General features: G+C 37.7%; 1 protein-coding gene across 5 annotated transcripts in view; it reads right to left on the bottom strand.

Moving 5' to 3' along the window:
• The window catches only part of XRCC5 (X-ray repair cross complementing 5), an 83,852-nt gene that overhangs the window by 10,041 nt on the left and 54,173 nt on the right, over positions 1-19,638 (bottom strand). Inside the window, exons 17-19 of one of the 5 annotated variants that reach the window (XM_063095034.1) lie at positions 4,336-4,445; positions 1,952-2,047; positions 42-110 (exon numbers count right to left, since the gene is read on the bottom strand). In XM_063095034.1, coding sequence (XP_062951104.1) covers positions 42-110; positions 1,952-2,047; positions 4,336-4,445 — 275 coding nt within the window. Of the gene's footprint in view, positions 1-41; positions 111-1,951; positions 2,048-2,651; positions 2,811-4,335; positions 4,446-19,638 lie in introns of those variants that run through there. The other 4 variants (XR_010023413.1, XR_010023414.1, XR_010023415.1 and 1 more) reach the window with 4 other exon arrangements.

The following is a 19,638-nucleotide window of genomic DNA, read 5'->3' as shown; positions in this document are numbered from 1 at the left end:
CAACAATTCATCTAAAGACAGGGAGATAATATCCTCAATACCTTTTTGGCTTCCTCAGCTGTGACAGAGCTTCCAGAGGCTTCCTCTTTGGAGATCAGAGTAACTCCATCTAAAAAAGTAATTCAGAGAGTAAACTCAAACACAAAGAATCAACTCCAATCCCACTTTCCTTTTCACCACATCTCCTCCAACCTTTGCACTAGAGATTTTTAAAACTACAAAGATGCTCTGTTCTATTAAAAATATAAAACTATAAGGGCAATTAATTCACATTCACATTGTTTGTTTCATCTTACATTATCTTTTCTCTTATTTTTGCTTGTGTAGTAAGCAATAAAAGCCACATCTCCAGTGCAACCCTTCCTTTATCAACTCCAAATAGAAAAAGTCTATCCTTCTTTAGAATTCAGATCACTTTGTTTATCCCTTTGAAATAGCTCTTATATCTGATCTTGTATAACTATCTGTACATATGTTATCTCTCCTAATGGACTTTACTTGTCTCAAGGGCAGGGACTAGGTCTCATTCATCTTTATATTCCCTTAATGTAGTACACAGCAGAAGCTCAATAAATAAATGATAATTGATTTACTACATTTTTGTCCAAACCCATCAGGTACCCAATATGGGACTCTGCATGCATTTCAATTTGTAGCAGTGTTACTGGCTACTGATGAAATGGCCAGAGAACTCGGTCAGGAGGAAACATGCTCTTGCAATGGGCATGTCTAGCATGTGACACAGTACATCAATTTTAGCTCAGTGAGAGCAAATCAAGGATAGAAAATCTACCCTTTAGTTTTCTCTTCTTCCTAAGGTTTTTTTCCTACCTGAAATGCACGGTATGCTTTCAGAAAAGTGAAATGAATTCAACATCCATTTGTACCTAGAAATGGCACAAGTCATGTGTACTCTCTTAAAAGAATATAAGCTCTCAGAAAATATGTATCTTATGTATGTCTTGTAAGTTTCTTTTCAGCAAATAACATGCTGTAGGCATTCAATAAATACCAAAACCAATCTCTTTCATCTACTGGGTCGGCAGCAGAGACACAAAAGTGATTTGAGTAAGCCCCACTTACCACCTATTCTAATTGCTTTTGTTCCCCAGTATAGAAGGTAAAGGGCTGAAAAAATTAACTGTCAGGGAAACGGTTGCCTGTGTGATGAAAAGCTGCCCATTAGAAGTTGTATAGATAGGTATGCAACAACTTTTATACAGAATTTGCATACAATGACAGGTTTTTGCATCCCTACAAGTGAAAAGTTCCATGTTATCTCTTAAACATCAATTATTTTCATAATATGTATTTTTAATAAGTAATATCTTATACTTGGGTTATGAAAGAACACCAGGTCATGTTAAAAAAAAAAAAAAAATGCACAAAGGACATGAAGGAAATCAAACATCCAGCCTAGCATTGAGAGAATGCGTATTGCCTTCTTTCTGGGTTTAATTTGCATTGGCTGCTGTGGGTAAGTGAGGAACTGAGTGGCTGTGGTGCATGAAGATGCTGGTCTGCTAATATGGAAAGCCCAAGAACAAGGTAATGAAAGGTAGCAGAAAGGCAAAACGGGGGTGAGGGCAATCCAAGTGCTGCAGATCCAGCAGGACTGAAATGGCCTATGAATCTGAGAAAGGGGGCATGTTTGCCCACATAGCTGCTTCATTCAACTAGAAAGGCACAGTCTTGGGAATGGGTCATGTTGCACAAAGAGTTTAAGAAGGGACGTATACATTTACCTATTATTTCTCACTTTGTATTTATGCTTATTAGGAAAGATTTTGAGTTCACTGAAGCCTGAGCATTTCTCAAAGCCAAATGGAAAGTCATCAGGTCCCCCCACATAACACATCACACAATATAATTTATATTTAGAATTTACATGTATATTTAGGGAAAAAAATAGCATAAATATTTGGAAAAAAAAGACAAATGACACCTTCCCCTGAACGACAATTTCCCAAAAATGTCTTAATTGTTTAATTTCTACTTTCTCTTGAAGGCCTTTCAGGAAACTGTTAAAGCGCTGCTCTTCTGAAAACTGTGGAGGCAAGTGAGGGTAGAGGAGGTAGCAGGTTACAGCAAATACAAAACCAAAGTCATCCCTAGACCAAAGTACTACATATTGTGAATCCACCTTATTTACATATGTATAAAAAATGTTCTTTGGTAAATGGGAAGCTGGTATTTGAAATTCAGCTTTGGTCGTTGGGATCCTGAAGTCCTTCCCATGTGTGGAAGGTGCAGAGCTTCCCAGAGACACACAGTATTTTTGGTGGCCTGGTGCTTTGTTTTTTAACTTTTAATATAGACCATTTCAAACAAAAACAGAGAATAATTTAGTGACCACTCATGTACCCATCATCCAGCTTAAATAATTATCAGCTCAATCAATGTTGCTTCATTTATACCCCCATCTTCTCCTCTCACAATCCTCAGATTATTTTGAAGTAAATTGAAGTCATATTATTTAATTTGTAAATTTTTAGTATGCAATATCTAAAACATGTATTCTTTTTTAAAAATGTGCCATTATATACACACACAGAAATAACCAGTCAGTACTCTCATTTTAACTGTTCTATAAATCTTTCTTCCTTCTTTTTGACAATTTTTAGTTCAAAGATCTATACGTTAAGACTGACCGTAAGACTTCTGATGTCTCTTTTGCTCCTCCTCCATCTCTCTCTCTCTCTCCTTTTTTATTTTAAAGAAACCCAGTGATGGCCTGGTATTTCAAACGACACATGGTGGCAACAGTACATACAAGTGGTATCAGACACTCCGTCTAGCCTGGGGCAGTGCTGAGAAAAAGCAATGTGTTTTTACTACTTCTTTCCATCTAATCAAATCTTTCCCACCTGAGTCATCCTTAGCCCTATCTTGAATTCTATGTTTCCAAAACTGTGTCTTTAATCTATAAGGTATCTGGGCCATCTATTTCTTAATCTTTTATTTTAATCTAATTTTAACGATTTTCTCATTTTCTTGTCATTCTTTGTAAGTGCCTAAATTACTCAAGCATTAATTTGTTTATTTATTAAGCAAATATCTAATAAGCATCCACACAAGAACATATACTACAACTGTGCCTAATTTAAAATGATACTTTCTAAGGGGAATGCTCCTACACTGTTGGTGGGACTGTAAATCAGTGCAGCTGTTATGGAAAACAGTATGAAGGTTCCTCAAACAACTACAGATAGAACTGCCATATAATCCACCAATTCTGCTGCTGGTTGTATATCCAAAGGGATGGAAATCATCATGCTGAATAGATACCTGCCCTCCCATGTTTACTGCAGCTCTATTTACAATAGCTAAGAGTTGGAACCAACCTAAATGTCCATTGATGGACAACTATATAAGGAAAATGTGGTATATATACATGATGGAATACTACCCTGCTATAAAAAGGAATGAAATTCTGCCATTCACAGCAACATGGATGAACTTAGAGAAAATTATGTTAAGTGAAACAAGCCAAGTACAGAAAGAGAAATACTGCATGTCTTCATTCATAAGTGGGAGCTGAAAAAAAAAAAAAAGGAAACAAAAACAAAGAAAGAAACAACAATCACGATAGTTCTTTGAACTCTCAAAAAGAGAGAATGGAACTGAGGACACCAGAAGTGGAAAAGGGGGAGACGTGAAGGGGTTGGTAAGAAATTGGTAGAGGGCCACAAAAAATGTTTACATTGTGCAGTGATAAAATAAAATAAACAAAATATACACACTTTCTAATTTAAACTTGCTCACCTCTTGTCTAGAGGTATAAAAGCCTATAATTTGGAAGAGTTTTAGAAGTATTTTCTGAAAATTTCTAATAAAACAAATAAACAAAACCCACACAAAAAATGGGGGAGGTGGAGGAAGCTGAGCAATTAATTTTCAGTGTTTTTTTTTTTTCTGGCATTCAGATCCCTTCTCCTTTATAAAATCTTTCTCAATAATTACACCATTATATATTTTCCATCAATTTTCCTAAAATCCCATCTTTTACAATAATGACTGGGCCACTAGAGGTTACAATGGTTACAATGGAAATTTCCTTGGTTCCCTGAATAGGAACACAGAGCTGGGGCTTTAGCGTAATAAAAAGCTAACTCCCGGGGATAAAACATCCCACCCACCTACCTTTATTCCCTCTTAGAAATGACAATGACAGTAACAGGAGTTTAGTCATTTCTCCTTCTCCTGGCATACATTGCTATTCACAGTGAGAATGACTGTTTCCAGAGCCCAGGCTTATTTGTGGGACAACGTATGTCTTTGCCCTGTGACGGTGGCAACTGTTTCGGAAGAGAAGACAGGCAAGGATAGTGTTACCTGAATGGCTTCTTCCCGGAAGGCTTTGATGCAGTCCATGCTCTTCATAAAATATGGTGTTTCGTTAGTATCCAAAAACTGTTCAATGTGACTTATTAGCTGGCGACTCACTACAACGTAAGACAACAAATTTACTTTCCCAGATTTCAGTGATGCTTGTTAGAGAGAGTCTGCTTCCACAAGTTGCCTGTAAGTATGTTTAATGGTTCAAAAGCGTTATGGTCAGCATGCCCAATAGCCTGATTTCTTTTAGGGGGGAGATGAAGTGCAAAATCCTGATTTCAAAAGTCTATATTTGAGAAGTATGGATAATACTTAGTGATATTTGTTAAGAAATAAAATTTCATTTCTAAAATGCTTAGAATTATAGCTAAATACTCCTTTACAGGATGTCAAAAACTAGGTTGTGATTGTTGTTTTTTAAATTGTTGTTTCTGCTTTTTATTTTCCTCCCAGAATTTAGGGCCATCGGGAGAATTCAAAACTGTCTTTCCTATTATATTCATAGAAAATAAATTCTCTAGTTCCTCCCCTAATTCCACTCGAGATACTTGTCAAATAGTGCCAGGCAGTGAAAAATAAGAAGCCAGGGACACCCCATCTCCTATTAATTCCACATTAAGTTAGAAAAGGCCAGCCCCAGTCTTAACATAATATCCCTTGAGAATGAGAAATCATTACTATGTATCTTATCCCCTTAGCTGGACCTGAACATTTTCCACACTGCTCAGCACTCCACGAGCTACTAATATTTAATAAACAGTAACTGTCAGCAAGCAATGCCACAAATGCTACGGGAAGAGAAATACATTAATAATGTTATCATTTACAAGGAGGGTTGCAACTTGAGGTTGCCTCACAAGGAAACAAAGAATTCTCCAGTATGAAAAAAGGGAAAAGAAAATAGAAACGTAAAAGTCATCAAGGAACTTCATTTGCTGAGTAGATCAAAACTGACCCTGAAGATCTGTGTAGAAGAACAAACCAAGGAAAAGTGAACACTCATGGCCTAAAAGCTCACTCTTTCTTGTCCCCTGAAACCACTCGGTGGCTGGCTGTTCGGCACTTTATGCTGAATGGTCAAGATATTCTAAGACTTTATGTTTCCCAAAATCATGGCCTCATTTGAGTAGTTATGAACATGTTTGTGCACAATACTAAAGCAAACCACTTTCAAGATTCATCTATAAAGGTTCAAGGCCAATAACTGTGTGAAAAACAGTGACCTGAACATTGCTCAAGGACTTATGAAAGACATGAAACCAAGGTCATCTACTTATTTCCAAAGGACCTTACAGCACATGGAAAGGATTAAAAAACTGGGTGAATTATTTCCTAATGTAGCAATTTTGCAGCAAGGGAAAAATATCCCCAGTAACCATTTCATCTTTTCTATCAACTAGGAGATTATGATCTCCATTACAATAAAGCACTTAACAAACTTGAGGGATTAAAGAAACATTTCCCTGCAATTTCAGAAATCTTTACCAAAGTATCCTGCAGCAGTGAATTAATATCCAACTACAAAGGAGAGAAAGAATGTTCAGATGGATCCTTTTAAACAAGGTAAATAATACAACCCTGATTAGTAAGCAGAGCAGAAAACCAGCAACAAGAAGCTCAAAGCAAACAGAAGCTATCTCTCTTTTTCAGCTTAGAAAGGGAAAGTAACAGAAATGTTTGATATTTTCTATCTCACTTATAGCAGCCTACTTTCTCAAATAGTCTGATAAAAAGTTCCCTTGGAGTTACAGATCTGGGCACAAAAAATACCTTTACAGGCCAAGGGCAGTAATCCCAGAGACTCCAAATTCCCCATTTCTCTTGAAATGAGAATGAGGAATCATAGGAAGCTATAACATATATGTTTCTCTTTGTCTGATTTATTGATCATTTTCATTGATTTATCCTAATATATATTGCGTAACTAGTATGTATAAGACACTGTGCGATGTTCTGTGGAAGATATAAATAAAATTGAAGACAAGACCCTTGTCTCTGACGAATTTGCAATCTAACAAGGAATATAACACATATACACAAAAATAATAATAGGAAGTAAATGTGAAGAGGGCTATGAATATTATGGAATACATTAACTGAGCTGAATTTTTAAAAGTGTTAGGTGATTATAAAAAGCTTCCTGAATTAATATATTTTTTCAGCTGGCCGATGAAAAACAGAAACTGACCCTCACATGCGGCAGGAAAGAGAATGAGCCTGAGTACAAAGAACAGAGGTGGGAAAGCACAGGGTGTGTTTGGAGAAAAGCAAATGGTCCAGTACATGGACAGGAGTAGAGGAAGAAAAAGGAGTAAGAATTGGACAGAAAAGGTTGGAGAGAAAGGAGTTCTAAGAAGAAGAAGGACATGCGTGAGGGTCCTGAGGCAAAGCAGAGCTTGGCTCCTTAGAAAGTGTAGAAGAGAGAAGGAGCTCAAGACCGAGCCTTTTAGGAACTACAACATTTAGAGGTTGGATAGAGGAAACGGAGCTCAAGAAGGAGAGACAGAAGAAAATCAAGAGGATATGGCATCATAGATACTACAAGAAGAGACTATTTAAAGAAATGCATTGTCTGCTGGGTCCAAACTTACATAAAGACTACAAGGAAAAGAGTATAAAGAGCACAGGGATTAAGGACTGAAATTTAGGAAGCCCTTAGACCCAGGAGTCCCTTAACACCTACAGAGGTACTGAATTCCTTTGCAAAAAGCACAGCTTCCTGACCCATTTTATCTTGAAATAGGATGGAACACACATACATAGTTGCCACCTTACAGAGAAAAATATTCAGAAGAGGCTAAAATGAAGCAAATGCCAAAGGCAACAATCCATTTGCAATAACCATGTTGGAAAGAAGGTATACAAAGAAAAGGAAGTAGGGGTCTCCATAGCCAGTGTCTATTTTAGAATGAAGTCCTCCTGTATCTATGGGCCTATGGGGATTTAGTTTTTCTTATATACATGTTACATGTTCTGTCTTTTCCCCTGGAGGGTTCAGAAACAAAGGTTTCTGAATCCAAACTTCTATCCAAATAAATCCAATGAGTACAGAGAACCAGATTTTTGCCCTTCTAGGAATAATCTGTTATGCTGCCTGTGCATCTGGCCCATGATTCTGAATTCTGTCCCTTTACCTAGATCAGTTCGCTGATGATAATGAACCTTTTAACACTGGGGAATAGCAGTGATGGGTGGTGCTTTAACATACTTCACATTTCCCTGCCTTTTTTTTTTTTTGTTGTTGTTGTTGTTGGACTGGCAAGGGGATCACAACCCTCGGCATGGTGTGGTCTGCACCACGCTCAGCCAGTGAGCGCACCGGCCATCCCTACATAGGATTTGAACCAGAAGCCTCAGCGCTATCAGCGCTGCACTCTCCCAAGTGAGCCACGGGGCCAGCTCCCCTGCCGTTTTTAATGATAGTAAAATGCAGAAGTGGCTGACAAAATTAATCTTCTACCTTGGCTGGATTATGCTTTTGACTTCCCTATCTCCCCCACCCTGCAGAAAGGAAATGCTGATCATTTCTCTGCTTCTACCTCAATTACAGAGCTAAGCAATGGCCTGTCAGTTTTCATACTCAGTAAATCATAGCCTCAATTATAATTCACAAAATTTCTTCAGAATTAGTCAGTGACTCAATAATATTCATTAGGAGCCAATATAAAAAATGGCCATTGGAAGTGTCATCCATTTTAGAATACTAAGTCAGGCAAAGGGCCATCATTTATCTCAAGAGATACTTCAAAGATATCTGGTCCTGGATTTGGAGGTTTTGAATATGGGCATTAGATATTAACTGAGCATCTGAAATGAGTACAGATATGGATATACAAAATTAGTTTCAATACAATAATACTTTAGTGTCATATTCAAAATGTTACCTAGATTTGGAAGTGTTATATAAGAGGAAAACGGCAGTTTTCCTGCTTATTCTGAAATACATGTTCTCCCTATTTACAGAAAACATTCAATAGCATCCAAAGTCCTACAGAATGGACCACCTCCTTTCTTGTTGCATAGTCACAACTTATCTGCCTCTGACTTTACTTTTAATCACTACCTCTGTTCTCTGCTAAGATATTTCCAACAAAGTGAAAGGAAGTCATTTATTGTGGCTCTTCACTCATTCTGACAGAACCAAAAAGCAGCAGGTTCACTCATCTGTCACACACTACAGAAAAAGGATTGTAACAATCTCAAACTATTTTGCTGAACCCAGGCATCAATGAAGATGTTTCCCAATTTAATTCTTCTCACTATCTCAATGCCTCATGTGAATTTTACTCATTGAAAAGTTGTACATTTTGCAGATGTCAGCAGTTAGGAACTGCTTTATGTATAGCCAATGTTAAAGAACAGATTTAGGTATATCCAATGACAATATCATCTTTGTAAAACAAAATAAAAATGTGACAATAAAAATCAAGATCAGGCCACTCATTATTATTAAGGCAATAAAAAGGAATAATAGCCATCAACAAATAAAACTCTAGGCAAGTAGTCCAGTCTATCAGCAATTAAATCCACATGTAAATTACCATCACTGTTTTAAGACAGGAGCTTACAAGACATATTTCCTTGATAAGAAAAGGAGTCTGTATTTTAATATAGGCAACTAAAACAGAAATGGATAACAAACAGGCTTCCTTTATGTCTCTCTACTATAAGATGTAAATTGGCCATTGTAGGTAGAGGCTGTGTGTATATTAGTCAAGGTCTAACCAGAAGAATAAAAAAATCACTCTGAATATTTAACACAGGAAATTTAATGCAGGCAATTGTTATACAGGTGATGAAAAGCTGTAAAGCCAACTGAAAATGGTGCTATAACCCAGAGACAGTAACAGCAAGAAGACCTTAGCACCTGTTGGCATGTGGGAAAAAGAAAAGAGGGGGTGTAACTAGAGTTCAGGGACCTGTCCTATAGGAGCCAAAGACATGAAGGATAGGAGATGCTGCCCAGCACAGAAAGGGAAAAACACCCTGGCTTCTCCTTCTCTCCCCACTTCTCATCATATTCACCAGTGGCTCCCATTAGCTGAATTTAGCAGGAAGCCTTGACACATGGGAGCCTGGGAAATGCAACCTGCACGGGTGAACCCTGCCCCATCCCTTCCCCTGATCCGGTGCACACAGGAAAGGGTGAGAAGTGGATCTAAGGGCCACCTGGCACAGTGTTGACCGCTTTATTGTGATGAAGATCATAAATCTCCTAGTTGGTAGAAGAGACGAAATAATTACTGGGGAAATAACAAGGCATTATTTAATTTAAATAATAAGGGAAGGTTCAATACGTAAGTTTTTTTTTCCTTTTCTTCTTTCTAGTAACAAAGGATATAATGAAATTCAACTAAAAGTTGTAGCAAAAAAATTCACAGGTACATATATATACATTTAAAGCTTTTCCTAGCCATTTAAATTGTTTTAAAAGGTGTATTTCTAAAAAACAGAATTTAGAAAAAACCCCATTATTTTCACTTCTAATTGAGACCTCTTCAGGAGCTACATACATTTCCCTCTCCTTCAGCTTTAACATGGTGAAACACAGCAAACAATTGCCACATCATGGTGTGGACCGTGAAAATAAGCGAGAGGTACTAGGAGCCACTGAGCACTTCCCATAGTGTTCACAACCTCTCAGAAGTCAAGTGTACTTCTGAAAATTTAAGTACAAAAAGAAGGCATCCTAAATATTTTTCCTCTAAAGGACAAAAGATATGCTGCCATTTCTGCTTCCACTTCCAAGAGATTTTGGAGCTAAGATTCCAGACAGAATTTGCCCTGAATGTGTGTGCTCCTTGTTCTGGCATTTGTTTTTAGTTTTGCAGTCTTTAATGAAATACTCTTACTGGGGGAAAAAAAAAATCAATGGATGGCAATGAAAGAAGTGGAGAATAGGAAAAAAGCATAAGCTTTATGAACGTGAAAATGACATTCACAAGTTGTCTTCTTTTTTAAGCATCTGTACTACGAAGTGGACACAGTTCTGCTCTGTTCTTTGCCCTGCCCTGTCCTTCCCCCCTTTTAGAAACTGTTCTGCCAGGCTCTCTGCCCTAAACTTCCTCATCCAGCAGAAAAGAAGTTGCCTGGCTCCTTTTTAAGAACAAAGAAAGTCAGCAGATATGAAACACAGACCACCACCATAGCCATAATAACCATGACCAGTGGCACAGGAAATTGAACTAAGATATATAAAATGCTGACCACCTCAACATACAGATGCAGCCCTGGGTTTTTTTAATTAATATTATTTTTCTTACCAATAACTAAAAAACCTCAATTAAAACCTCACCATTTAAGCTCCACAAGATCAGTCATGGCCCATTTTTACATGCTTAACGATTTTCTCATTAAATGCTGTATTTTCTTACAAATTGCACTAATAAAAGTAAGTCCTGCTGGGTGTTTTCCTCTCCTTTTAAATGCTGTCTTTTCATTGATGTGTTAAATTAAAACCCCAGGCACAAGGAGCAGAGTAAATGCAAAGTCTTTATTGTAAGAATCCATTCCTTCCTGCAGACTACGAGATCTCTCTCATTTTATTTTTGTTTTTGAGCTAACTGTGAGTCCTACTTTGTAGCCACAGGAAGAATGATACTGAAGGTCTCTTGGCCTTAGCTCACTCTGTAGAACATGAATGACAGTATGAGCTAATGAAAAACTAGAAAAAGGGCATCCACTGGCTGTAATCTCACTTTATATAAGAGAACATTATGACATATCTTTTTTATTACTGATGAATAGTACGTCTCATCTTAAATAGCATGGGCTAAGACCAGATCCATTCCCAGGTCAGCTAGCAAATTTTAAGTTTCCTGGTCAATGGACGGCAATCTACAGTCTTGTAGTTTTTTTATTAAAAACATTCAATTTAACCATTAAAGACCTACTGAACATGTCCCACAAAGCCTAAAGGTCATCAATTAATATTTAGAGGGCATATAGCAGGTAATTAAAGACCAAAGAACATCCACTCTCTAGTGCAACTAATTTTCTCCAATTCTAGAAAAGAGTACACTTAAAGTACAAAATAAAGACATTATGCTAACACAAGAAAGAAACTAAAGACTTTCTCATTAAAAGAGGAAGTGATTTCTTGAGTTCATTTATGTCATGTATATGCCATACGCCTCAACAAATGTGTCACGGATGGGGGTGAGGGGTAGAGAGAGCAGAGAAAGACTGTCTCCACAATTTTCCATGGTCCTAGAATTCTAAAACTTGGCAAAGCTTACCAAAATAAAAGTGATACATACAGAAGAATTAAGAATCTTACCACCTCGACTTGATTCCATTCCGGATGGGCAGGAGGAGGGAGAAAAGAATGTCTAGCTTCACACCTGCATAGATGTCATCAAACTAATATAGTAAGTAAGCAGAAGGAACCAAGTAGCCATAGTAACAGTACAGCCAAGAGGAAACTCTCTGGAGCAGGAGACCAATCTGGCTGTGGGATCCAATTAAAAGTTGGTAACTGAATGGAACCTAAATTCATGTTTCAGTTGAAGAGATACAGTGAGTGATGAGTCAGACTCCTCCCCGAAAAGAGAAGCAGGTGGCCACTGGTTGAATGTCCTTTTGTGGACGCTGGAAGAGAGGGAGGCAGCACAGTGTTTTACAGAGCCTCAGGAATTTGAGTCATTCTTGAAAGGAAATGTCAAGTATCAGAAATTTTAGAAAAACCACGTTTTATGTGGCAAATCCTTCTAAAAACTGATAAATAAAGATGCCTTAAGTTTATATGATATCTTCCTTGAAGGACTCCTCAGATTCCTCTTTTTCTTCTCTTGCATTTTTTTCCTCCTCTATCCTTTTCTGGTTTTATGAAGAAAGTTCTATAATATTCTAGAGCTCAAAATACAGAAATGTTATATTTCTATATAAGATTTAGCATTAAGATTTAGGAACTGATTCAATTCAAGAACCAGAGAAATAATTCTGCTGTAATTCAAAAATTCGAATTCTTATTATTCCTAAGCACTGTTTCATTAAAGTCAACAATGGAAACGAACAAACAAATTACTACTGGTCAGTAGTACTCAGAGAACATGAAAACAGATGAGGTCACTTTGTCTTACTCACGGTAGGACAGCAGCAGAATCTGTGATAATGAATTCTACTATAATGAAACTTCGACCAGGCATTGGTGTACAAAGAAATACTGGTTCTCAAGTCATGGGCATCTCTTTAGAGTGAGGTTTGAGAATGAGGGAGAAGGATGGACATTTTCTGTGGAGAGAATATCAAGAAAAAACATGCAGAGGGAGGGGAGGAGAGGAGGCCTGTACAAAAATGGGTTAGGAGTGGCAGGGTGGGACCAAACTGTGGCAAGCCTTGAATGGGGGACTGACTTCAAAGACAGGGGGAGTGATTAAGAACGGCTGACCTACAATCAAATCTGTGCTATAAGAAGCTAAATCTGTACATACGGGCTGGACTGAAGTAAAAGAACATTGCGGATAATTAATATAGGATGCTGAAACTGTCCAATGGTGAAATAACGAAAGCCTGAATTAGCACAGTGGTAGTTAGGATGGAAAGAGACAGATCTGAGAGAACTGCATTAGAAAATGATTAGAAATTAGAAAAGAATTAGAAATAGATACAAAGTGATCAGAAATGCTTGTTAACAGTAAACTCAAGGGGCAAAACAACAGCAGCAACAAAACCCATTATTCCTAGGGAAAGTCCCATTAACACACACAGCACTAGGACCCACCATCACTGAGGCTGTTGCCTTGGAATACCTTTCTTTGGGACCTCTCCTATCTAGCCTTTTATGGCCCAGGTTATGCCAATCTCCTCCATGAATTCTTCTTTCAACTGGTCACCCACCTGCACCTGTCCCCATATACTCTACCTTCCCTCCTACTGCCTTCATTGAGCTGTCTGTGCATCTAAGTTACCCCTTTCACCTGTGCCCTATATCCCAAACCTCTCCCTTAGTGTAGGATCTCATCCAGTTTCATGCCTTTACAGACATCTCTATGGTGACTTCTCCCAGACCTTTTTCCTGAACTCCAGACTTATATAAGTATGACCAACTTAGCAGACTTTCCCTTCTCAGTAAATGGCAATTCCTTCCAGTTGCTTAGGCCAAAAAACTTGGGAGTCATCTCTGACCTCTTTCTTTCTTCATACCCTACATTCAAAAATGATCAGTAAAACTTGCCAAATTTTACTTTCAAAACATATCAAGAATCTGACCTCTTCTCACTACCTCCACCACTACCTCCCTCATTTGGATTAACGCAGTAGCCTAATTCATCTGCCTACTTCAGCCTTGCCCTTTCTCAACATGGCATATGAGCCAACCAGATCCTCTACTTAAAACTCTTCAATGGTTTCCCATTTCAATCAGAGTAAAGAAAAAGGTCTAGGAGGCCCTATGTGATACGTTCCCCAGCCACATGTCTGATCTCATCTCCTACTTCCTTCCTCCAGCCGCACTGGCCTCCCTGATGCTTCTTGATGAAGCCAAGCACATTCTTGCTTCAGAGGAACATGCTGCTCCCACTGTCTGCAAAGCTCTCCCCACAGATATCCTCTGGATTCTCTCCCCCACCTTCCTCAATTCTCTGTTCAAATGATGCTGAAACAGTGAGGACTTCCCTTATCTTCTACATTAAATCACAAGTGCATCTCACCCCAGCATTCCCTATCCCACCATCCCGCTTTAATTTTTTGCTACAGTGCTGTCATTGGTTGAGTAGTAAACCCCTCAAATTCATGTCTTTTCTAGAACCTCAGAATGTTACCTTATTTGGAAATAGGGTCCTTGCAGTTGTAATCAAGTTAAGATAAGGTCATTACGGCAGTCTCTAATCCAATATGACTGGCTTCCTTATAAGAAGAGGTAAATTTCAGCACAGACACACACATTAAGAGGGAGGAAGAGATTAGAGTAACGCATCTACAAGCCTAGGAATTGCAAAGTTGCCAGCTGTCACCAAAAGCTATGAGGGGGCCATTAAACAGATTCTGCCTCAAAGTCCTCAAAAGGAACCAACTTTGCCAAACCATGATATAGGACTTCTAGTTTCCAGAACTATGAGAGAATAAACTTCTGTTGTTTTAAGCCAGTCAGTTTGTGGTACGGTTACTGCAGACCTAGGAAATTAATACAAGTGTTTATCACCATTTGTTATACATAGTCATGTTTCGCTTAACAATGGGAATATGTTCTGAGAAGTGCATTGTTAAATGATTTCACCGATATATGAACACCAGAGTGTACTTACACAAACCTAGATGGTATAGCCTACTATACACCTAAGCTGTATGTAGCTCCTAGGCTACAAACCTGTACAGCTTGTTACTGTACTAAATACTGTAGGCAATTGTAACAGAATGGTAAGTAATATGTACCTAAACATATCTAAACACAGAAAAGGTACAGTAAAAATAAGGTGTTACAATCTTATGGGACCACCTTTGTTTATGTGGTCTGTCATTGACTGAAATGTCCTTATTTCCTTACTTATTTACTGTCTGTGTCTTGCCGTAATGACTGGCACATAGTATGCATTTAACAAACATTTGCTGAATGGATGAACAAATGGTCTAGACCTTGTGAGTTTACTCCTCTAAAAGCCTATGGAATGAAGATGTCTTTTTGTTGTTCCTTAAATTTAAACCCATATGCCGTGTATTTGGAGCTGGCTATCACCTGGGGGAGTGGACAGTCTAGAACTCTCTTTTTTCACCTCCCTCCTTATTTTCACAGTGATGGAAAGTGTTACAATAAAGCTCTATGAAAGAGGGAAATACACAGACAAAGAGTAGTAGGTAGGCTATGAAAGAGATATAGGCAGGTGTGTAGGGATGTAACATTTCATCTGACATTGTCATGATTCTATCCACGCACACATCTTAGCTTCCTGTTGTTGCTTACCAAGTATGACTTAGCCTCGTCCTATCTTATTGTAAGCTCTTGTTCTCTTAGATCAAGTTGCTTGATCCCACAGGGAATGAGGTGTTCTCCCAAAATGTACTGTCTACGGCTATAACCCCAATTTACTGTACCCTAAAACAATTAACCACCTTGATCAGGATATAGAGTATTAACAGGGATTACCAGGGTTATTCCTATGAAGGAGTGAGAAAGCAAGTGCCTTGGGTTGAATATCCCCCCAAAACTTAATCCCCCACTGTAACTGTTGAGGGTGGGAAATACTATTATGGTAATTGAAAGGTGCGACCTTGAAGAGATGATTGGAATGTAGGACCACACCTGTAGTGAATGCATTAATAATGGTAGTCAGGGGCATGGTTTGGAGGGCTTTAAAAGGAGAGCACATGAAGAGCTGCTCTCTCTCTGCTTTGCCATTCTCACCTGTGACCCTGTATTGCTGTAAAGCCACCACCAAAAAGACCCTCAACAGATGTGTTCCCTGGATTTTGGACTTCTCAGCCTTCAGAACTGTAAGCAATAAATTTCATTTTCTTATAAATTACCCAGTTCCACGTATTTTGTTGTAAGCAACAAAAAAGGACTAACACAGCAAAACAGATAGAGAATGTGAGCACGGGGAGGGTTGTGAAGGTAGGGGTACAACAAAGGAGACTTATGCTCTTTAATTTTATATGCAACATATTACTGTTTGTATATTTTTCAACAGGCATGTACTTATTATTTTTTTAATGAGGGGAAGCCTAAGGAGCAGTTAAATCACCTTGCAACATGTAAAAGACTGTCATATAAACAGACAATAGATGTTTCTATTTCCAGTGAGTTCTAAGTAGGAAGGCATTTACTGATGTTCACACTAAGAATTCCTCTGTTTCACCGATCTTTTTATTTCTTTTTTCTTTTATTCTTTCTATACCATATACTTCATTCTTCCTGTTTATTACTCATATACTTTTTAAGCAACAGTGGTAAAAAGGACCTTAGAAATTATTTCATTTTATCTTCTAAACTCAGGAAAGTCTACTGATTTGAACCAGATTTGCCGCAGGCAAATCTTATCTTTGGTTTGTGGATTCTACCCTTCTTATAATCCCATACATTTAAAATTCTTATCTAAGTCTTGCTGGCCTCATTATAGTATATCTAAAAGTAATAGAAAGGGGCAAATTTATGGGATAATCCAATCTTAGTTATTGCACATATATTTTCTTCTCAGTATATGAGACAGGTAAAGAATCCAACAAAATAAACACATGCTTGAGAAAAATACTACAACAGAACAAATAAAAGGAGAAAATAATGAACCTATAAATTTTCCACACCTGTAAACATTGATCTAAAACATACTAAATGCCCGATGTCAATAAAATTGACTTTAATTTCTCACAACTAATCACCTTTGTGCTCTAACAAGTTCCTGAAATCTACACAGTTTTTCCTGAACTAAGTTTATCCTTTACTAACATAAATTCTTTCCAGAAACAGAGGATTCCAAAACACAAACATAATCTTGTAGTATATGCATCTAAGTTTATTTTTCTTAAAACTCCAGTACCTGAAGATCTTTATTTAAAATACAGTCTACTACCTGAACTGACAATGTTTTCTTTATGGGTACTAGGTAAGGCAAAAATCATGAAGGTCTCATTAGACCCCACTAAACACTGCTACTGAAATAGCTATAATTAAAAAGACTGACAACACAATATTATCAATACAAGTATGTGAAGGAATTGGATCCCTCATATATTGCTGGTGAGAATGGAAAATGAAAAGCTCCTTTTGAAAAGAGTTTGACGGTTTCTTAAAAATTTAAACATATACTTCCCATATTGCCCAGCAATTCCACTCCTACCCAAGAAAACAAAAACGTACAAAGACTTGTATATAATTGTTCGTAACAGCACTACTTCTAATAGCTCCAAACTGGAAACAATCCAAATGTCTATCAACTGGTGAATGGATAAACAAAATATGGCATACCCATATGATGGAATATCATTCAGCCATAAAAAGAAATGAATTATCAATACACACTACAAGATGAACAAACCTCAAAAACATTACAGTAAGTGAAAGAAGCCAGATGCAAGAGACTACACATAGAGTGATCTCATTTATGTGACATTTCCAGAAAATGCCAATCTACAGAGACAGAAAGTAGTTGCTTACGCTGGAGGTAGAAGCAAGAATTGACCACAAACAGGCAAAGGGAACTTTTTGGTGTGAGGGAAATTTCTTTAACTGGATTGTGGTGATGACTGTATAACTCAATAAATTTACAAAAGATTACCAAATTGTACTTACCAGTACATTTTTTGGTAGAACGCTGTACTTCAATCAAAGCTATTGAAAAACTGGCAATAAATAAGTGCAATTTATCTAAGAGATTCATGGAGATTTACCCAGGTAAAAGGGAGACATTAGATGTGTCTACTACGGAATAACTCTTTAAAGCTCAGAGAGCAGATCTTACCTTGAATGTCCCAAGAAAACACTACTCGTAATTACAAAGGAGAGGGAACTATTAAAAAACAATTCTTATATAAGAAATGGCTCTTGAATCCAATGGCCTGTCAATGAAATACAGTGGCTATCCTGAGTGTTACAGTTAAACCTCATCACCACTGAAAGACATAAAGAGAGAACTACAGGATTTCAGCAGTTTATTCTGACAGAGGAAATGACAATAGGCCTTTAATCATAACTACTAACCGAAGATTTTTCTCCAACTATTAAGGACAGAAATCTAAAAAAAAAAAATTAATTTTTCTCCTATTTCCAAAGACATCTATGCTGGTAATATTTTCAAGCCCTGCTAAAACTGTGTTCTATATCAGAATCAAACTCCCTTTACTTTTCTGGCCAAAGAAGAAAGCAAGCCATGTCTTTAAGTTTTATGTAGAAACACATGGATCTAAAAGACAGGACTAACTATACAGCAGCCCTGCCTTATCAACAGTTTCAGTTACCCATGGTCAACCGCAGTCCAAAAACATTAAATAGAAAGTTCCAGAAAAAAGCAATTCATAAGTTTTAAATGGCACTGTTCTGAGTAGCATTATGAAATCTTGTGTTGTGCGTTTCACCCCAACCAGGTCGTGAATCATCCCTTTGTCCAGAGTATCCACTCTTTTATGTGCTACCCGCCCATCAATCACTTAGCAGCTGTCTTGTTTAGCAGACCACCTGTCATGGTATCAGTGTTTGTGTTCAAGTAACCCTTATTTTACTTAATAATGGTCCCAAAGCACAAGAGCAGTAATGCTAATGTATCATTATAATTGTTGTTATCACTGTTAAGCTCTTAACTGTGCCTAATTTATAAATTACACTTTATCGTAGGTATGTATGTATAGGAAAAAATAGAGTAAATATAGGATTTGGTACTATCTGCGGTCTCAGACATTCACGGGGGGTGGGGGAGCTGGAAAGTATCCCCTGCAGATAAGGGGGACTACTGTACCAAATTACACTTGCCACTTCTTTCTGTATCAGCATATTTTTTGCCTTGGGCTTGCAATTTGAAAGGGGAAGACCAAACCACTTTTATTACATTTAAGTAGGACTGCAAGCTGCTTCTAGGTTCCTCTTAATACATTTCAGCTGATAAATGACTATTTTAACAAAAGTCTAACATCCTTTCCTAAAGATTTTAATTGGTTAAGAGCTTCTGTTGTTTGCCATGAGCAGTCACTTTAAGTCATTGATTAAAGAAGTTTGCACATCAGCACAATCTAAAATCAGTTTCCTTTTCAACCATCTGGACTTAAGAAGTAATCTTGAAGACAGCTCAATTCAAGGAGAACCAAGTGCACTGTCCTGCATGACAATGATCTACCATGGAAGGAAGAACCACAGAATTTACAGGAGGTGGAGATTAAGAACCAAATTGCCATGAGTAAGTACTTCACCCGCTCTCTGCCTCATAAATCATACACACAAGCACTTAGTGTAAGGGTGAACTTTAACAGCAAATTGAATAACATAGCCTTTCACCTAAGCATGCGTGAATTCCGCATTTGCAGGAGAGCCATATGTGAGCATTTTGCCTTGCTGCACTGATGGCCAGGTCATCAGTGCAAGCTGATGGTTCAGTACATTAAATGCAGGCTTGGATGGATGCTGAGCTCTAGTTGTTTCGACGCTGTGAAAGTGTTCATGAATTCCAAATTTTCGTCCGGAGGGAAAAAAATATCCTTTCCATTTTTAACATAAACAGAGAAAAATTACTCAGCAGGTTTAAGGCAAGCAACTTCACTATGTAGAATGAGAAAACAAAACACTGGGAGAAAATAGGAACACTGTCATAAATTACATGCAGACTTCTTTTAATGCTCTCAAGAAGAAATCTAAGTGCTCACTGAGAACATAACTATAGCAAA

Source organism: Cynocephalus volans, chromosome 1 (genome assembly GCF_027409185.1).
Source record: "Cynocephalus volans isolate mCynVol1 chromosome 1, mCynVol1.pri, whole genome shotgun sequence".
In the NCBI taxonomy this organism is placed as follows: domain Eukaryota; kingdom Metazoa; phylum Chordata; class Mammalia; order Dermoptera; family Cynocephalidae; genus Cynocephalus; species Cynocephalus volans.
The sequence above is the reverse complement of the archived record's forward strand: the minus strand, read 5'-3'. Positions and strand labels throughout refer to the sequence as shown.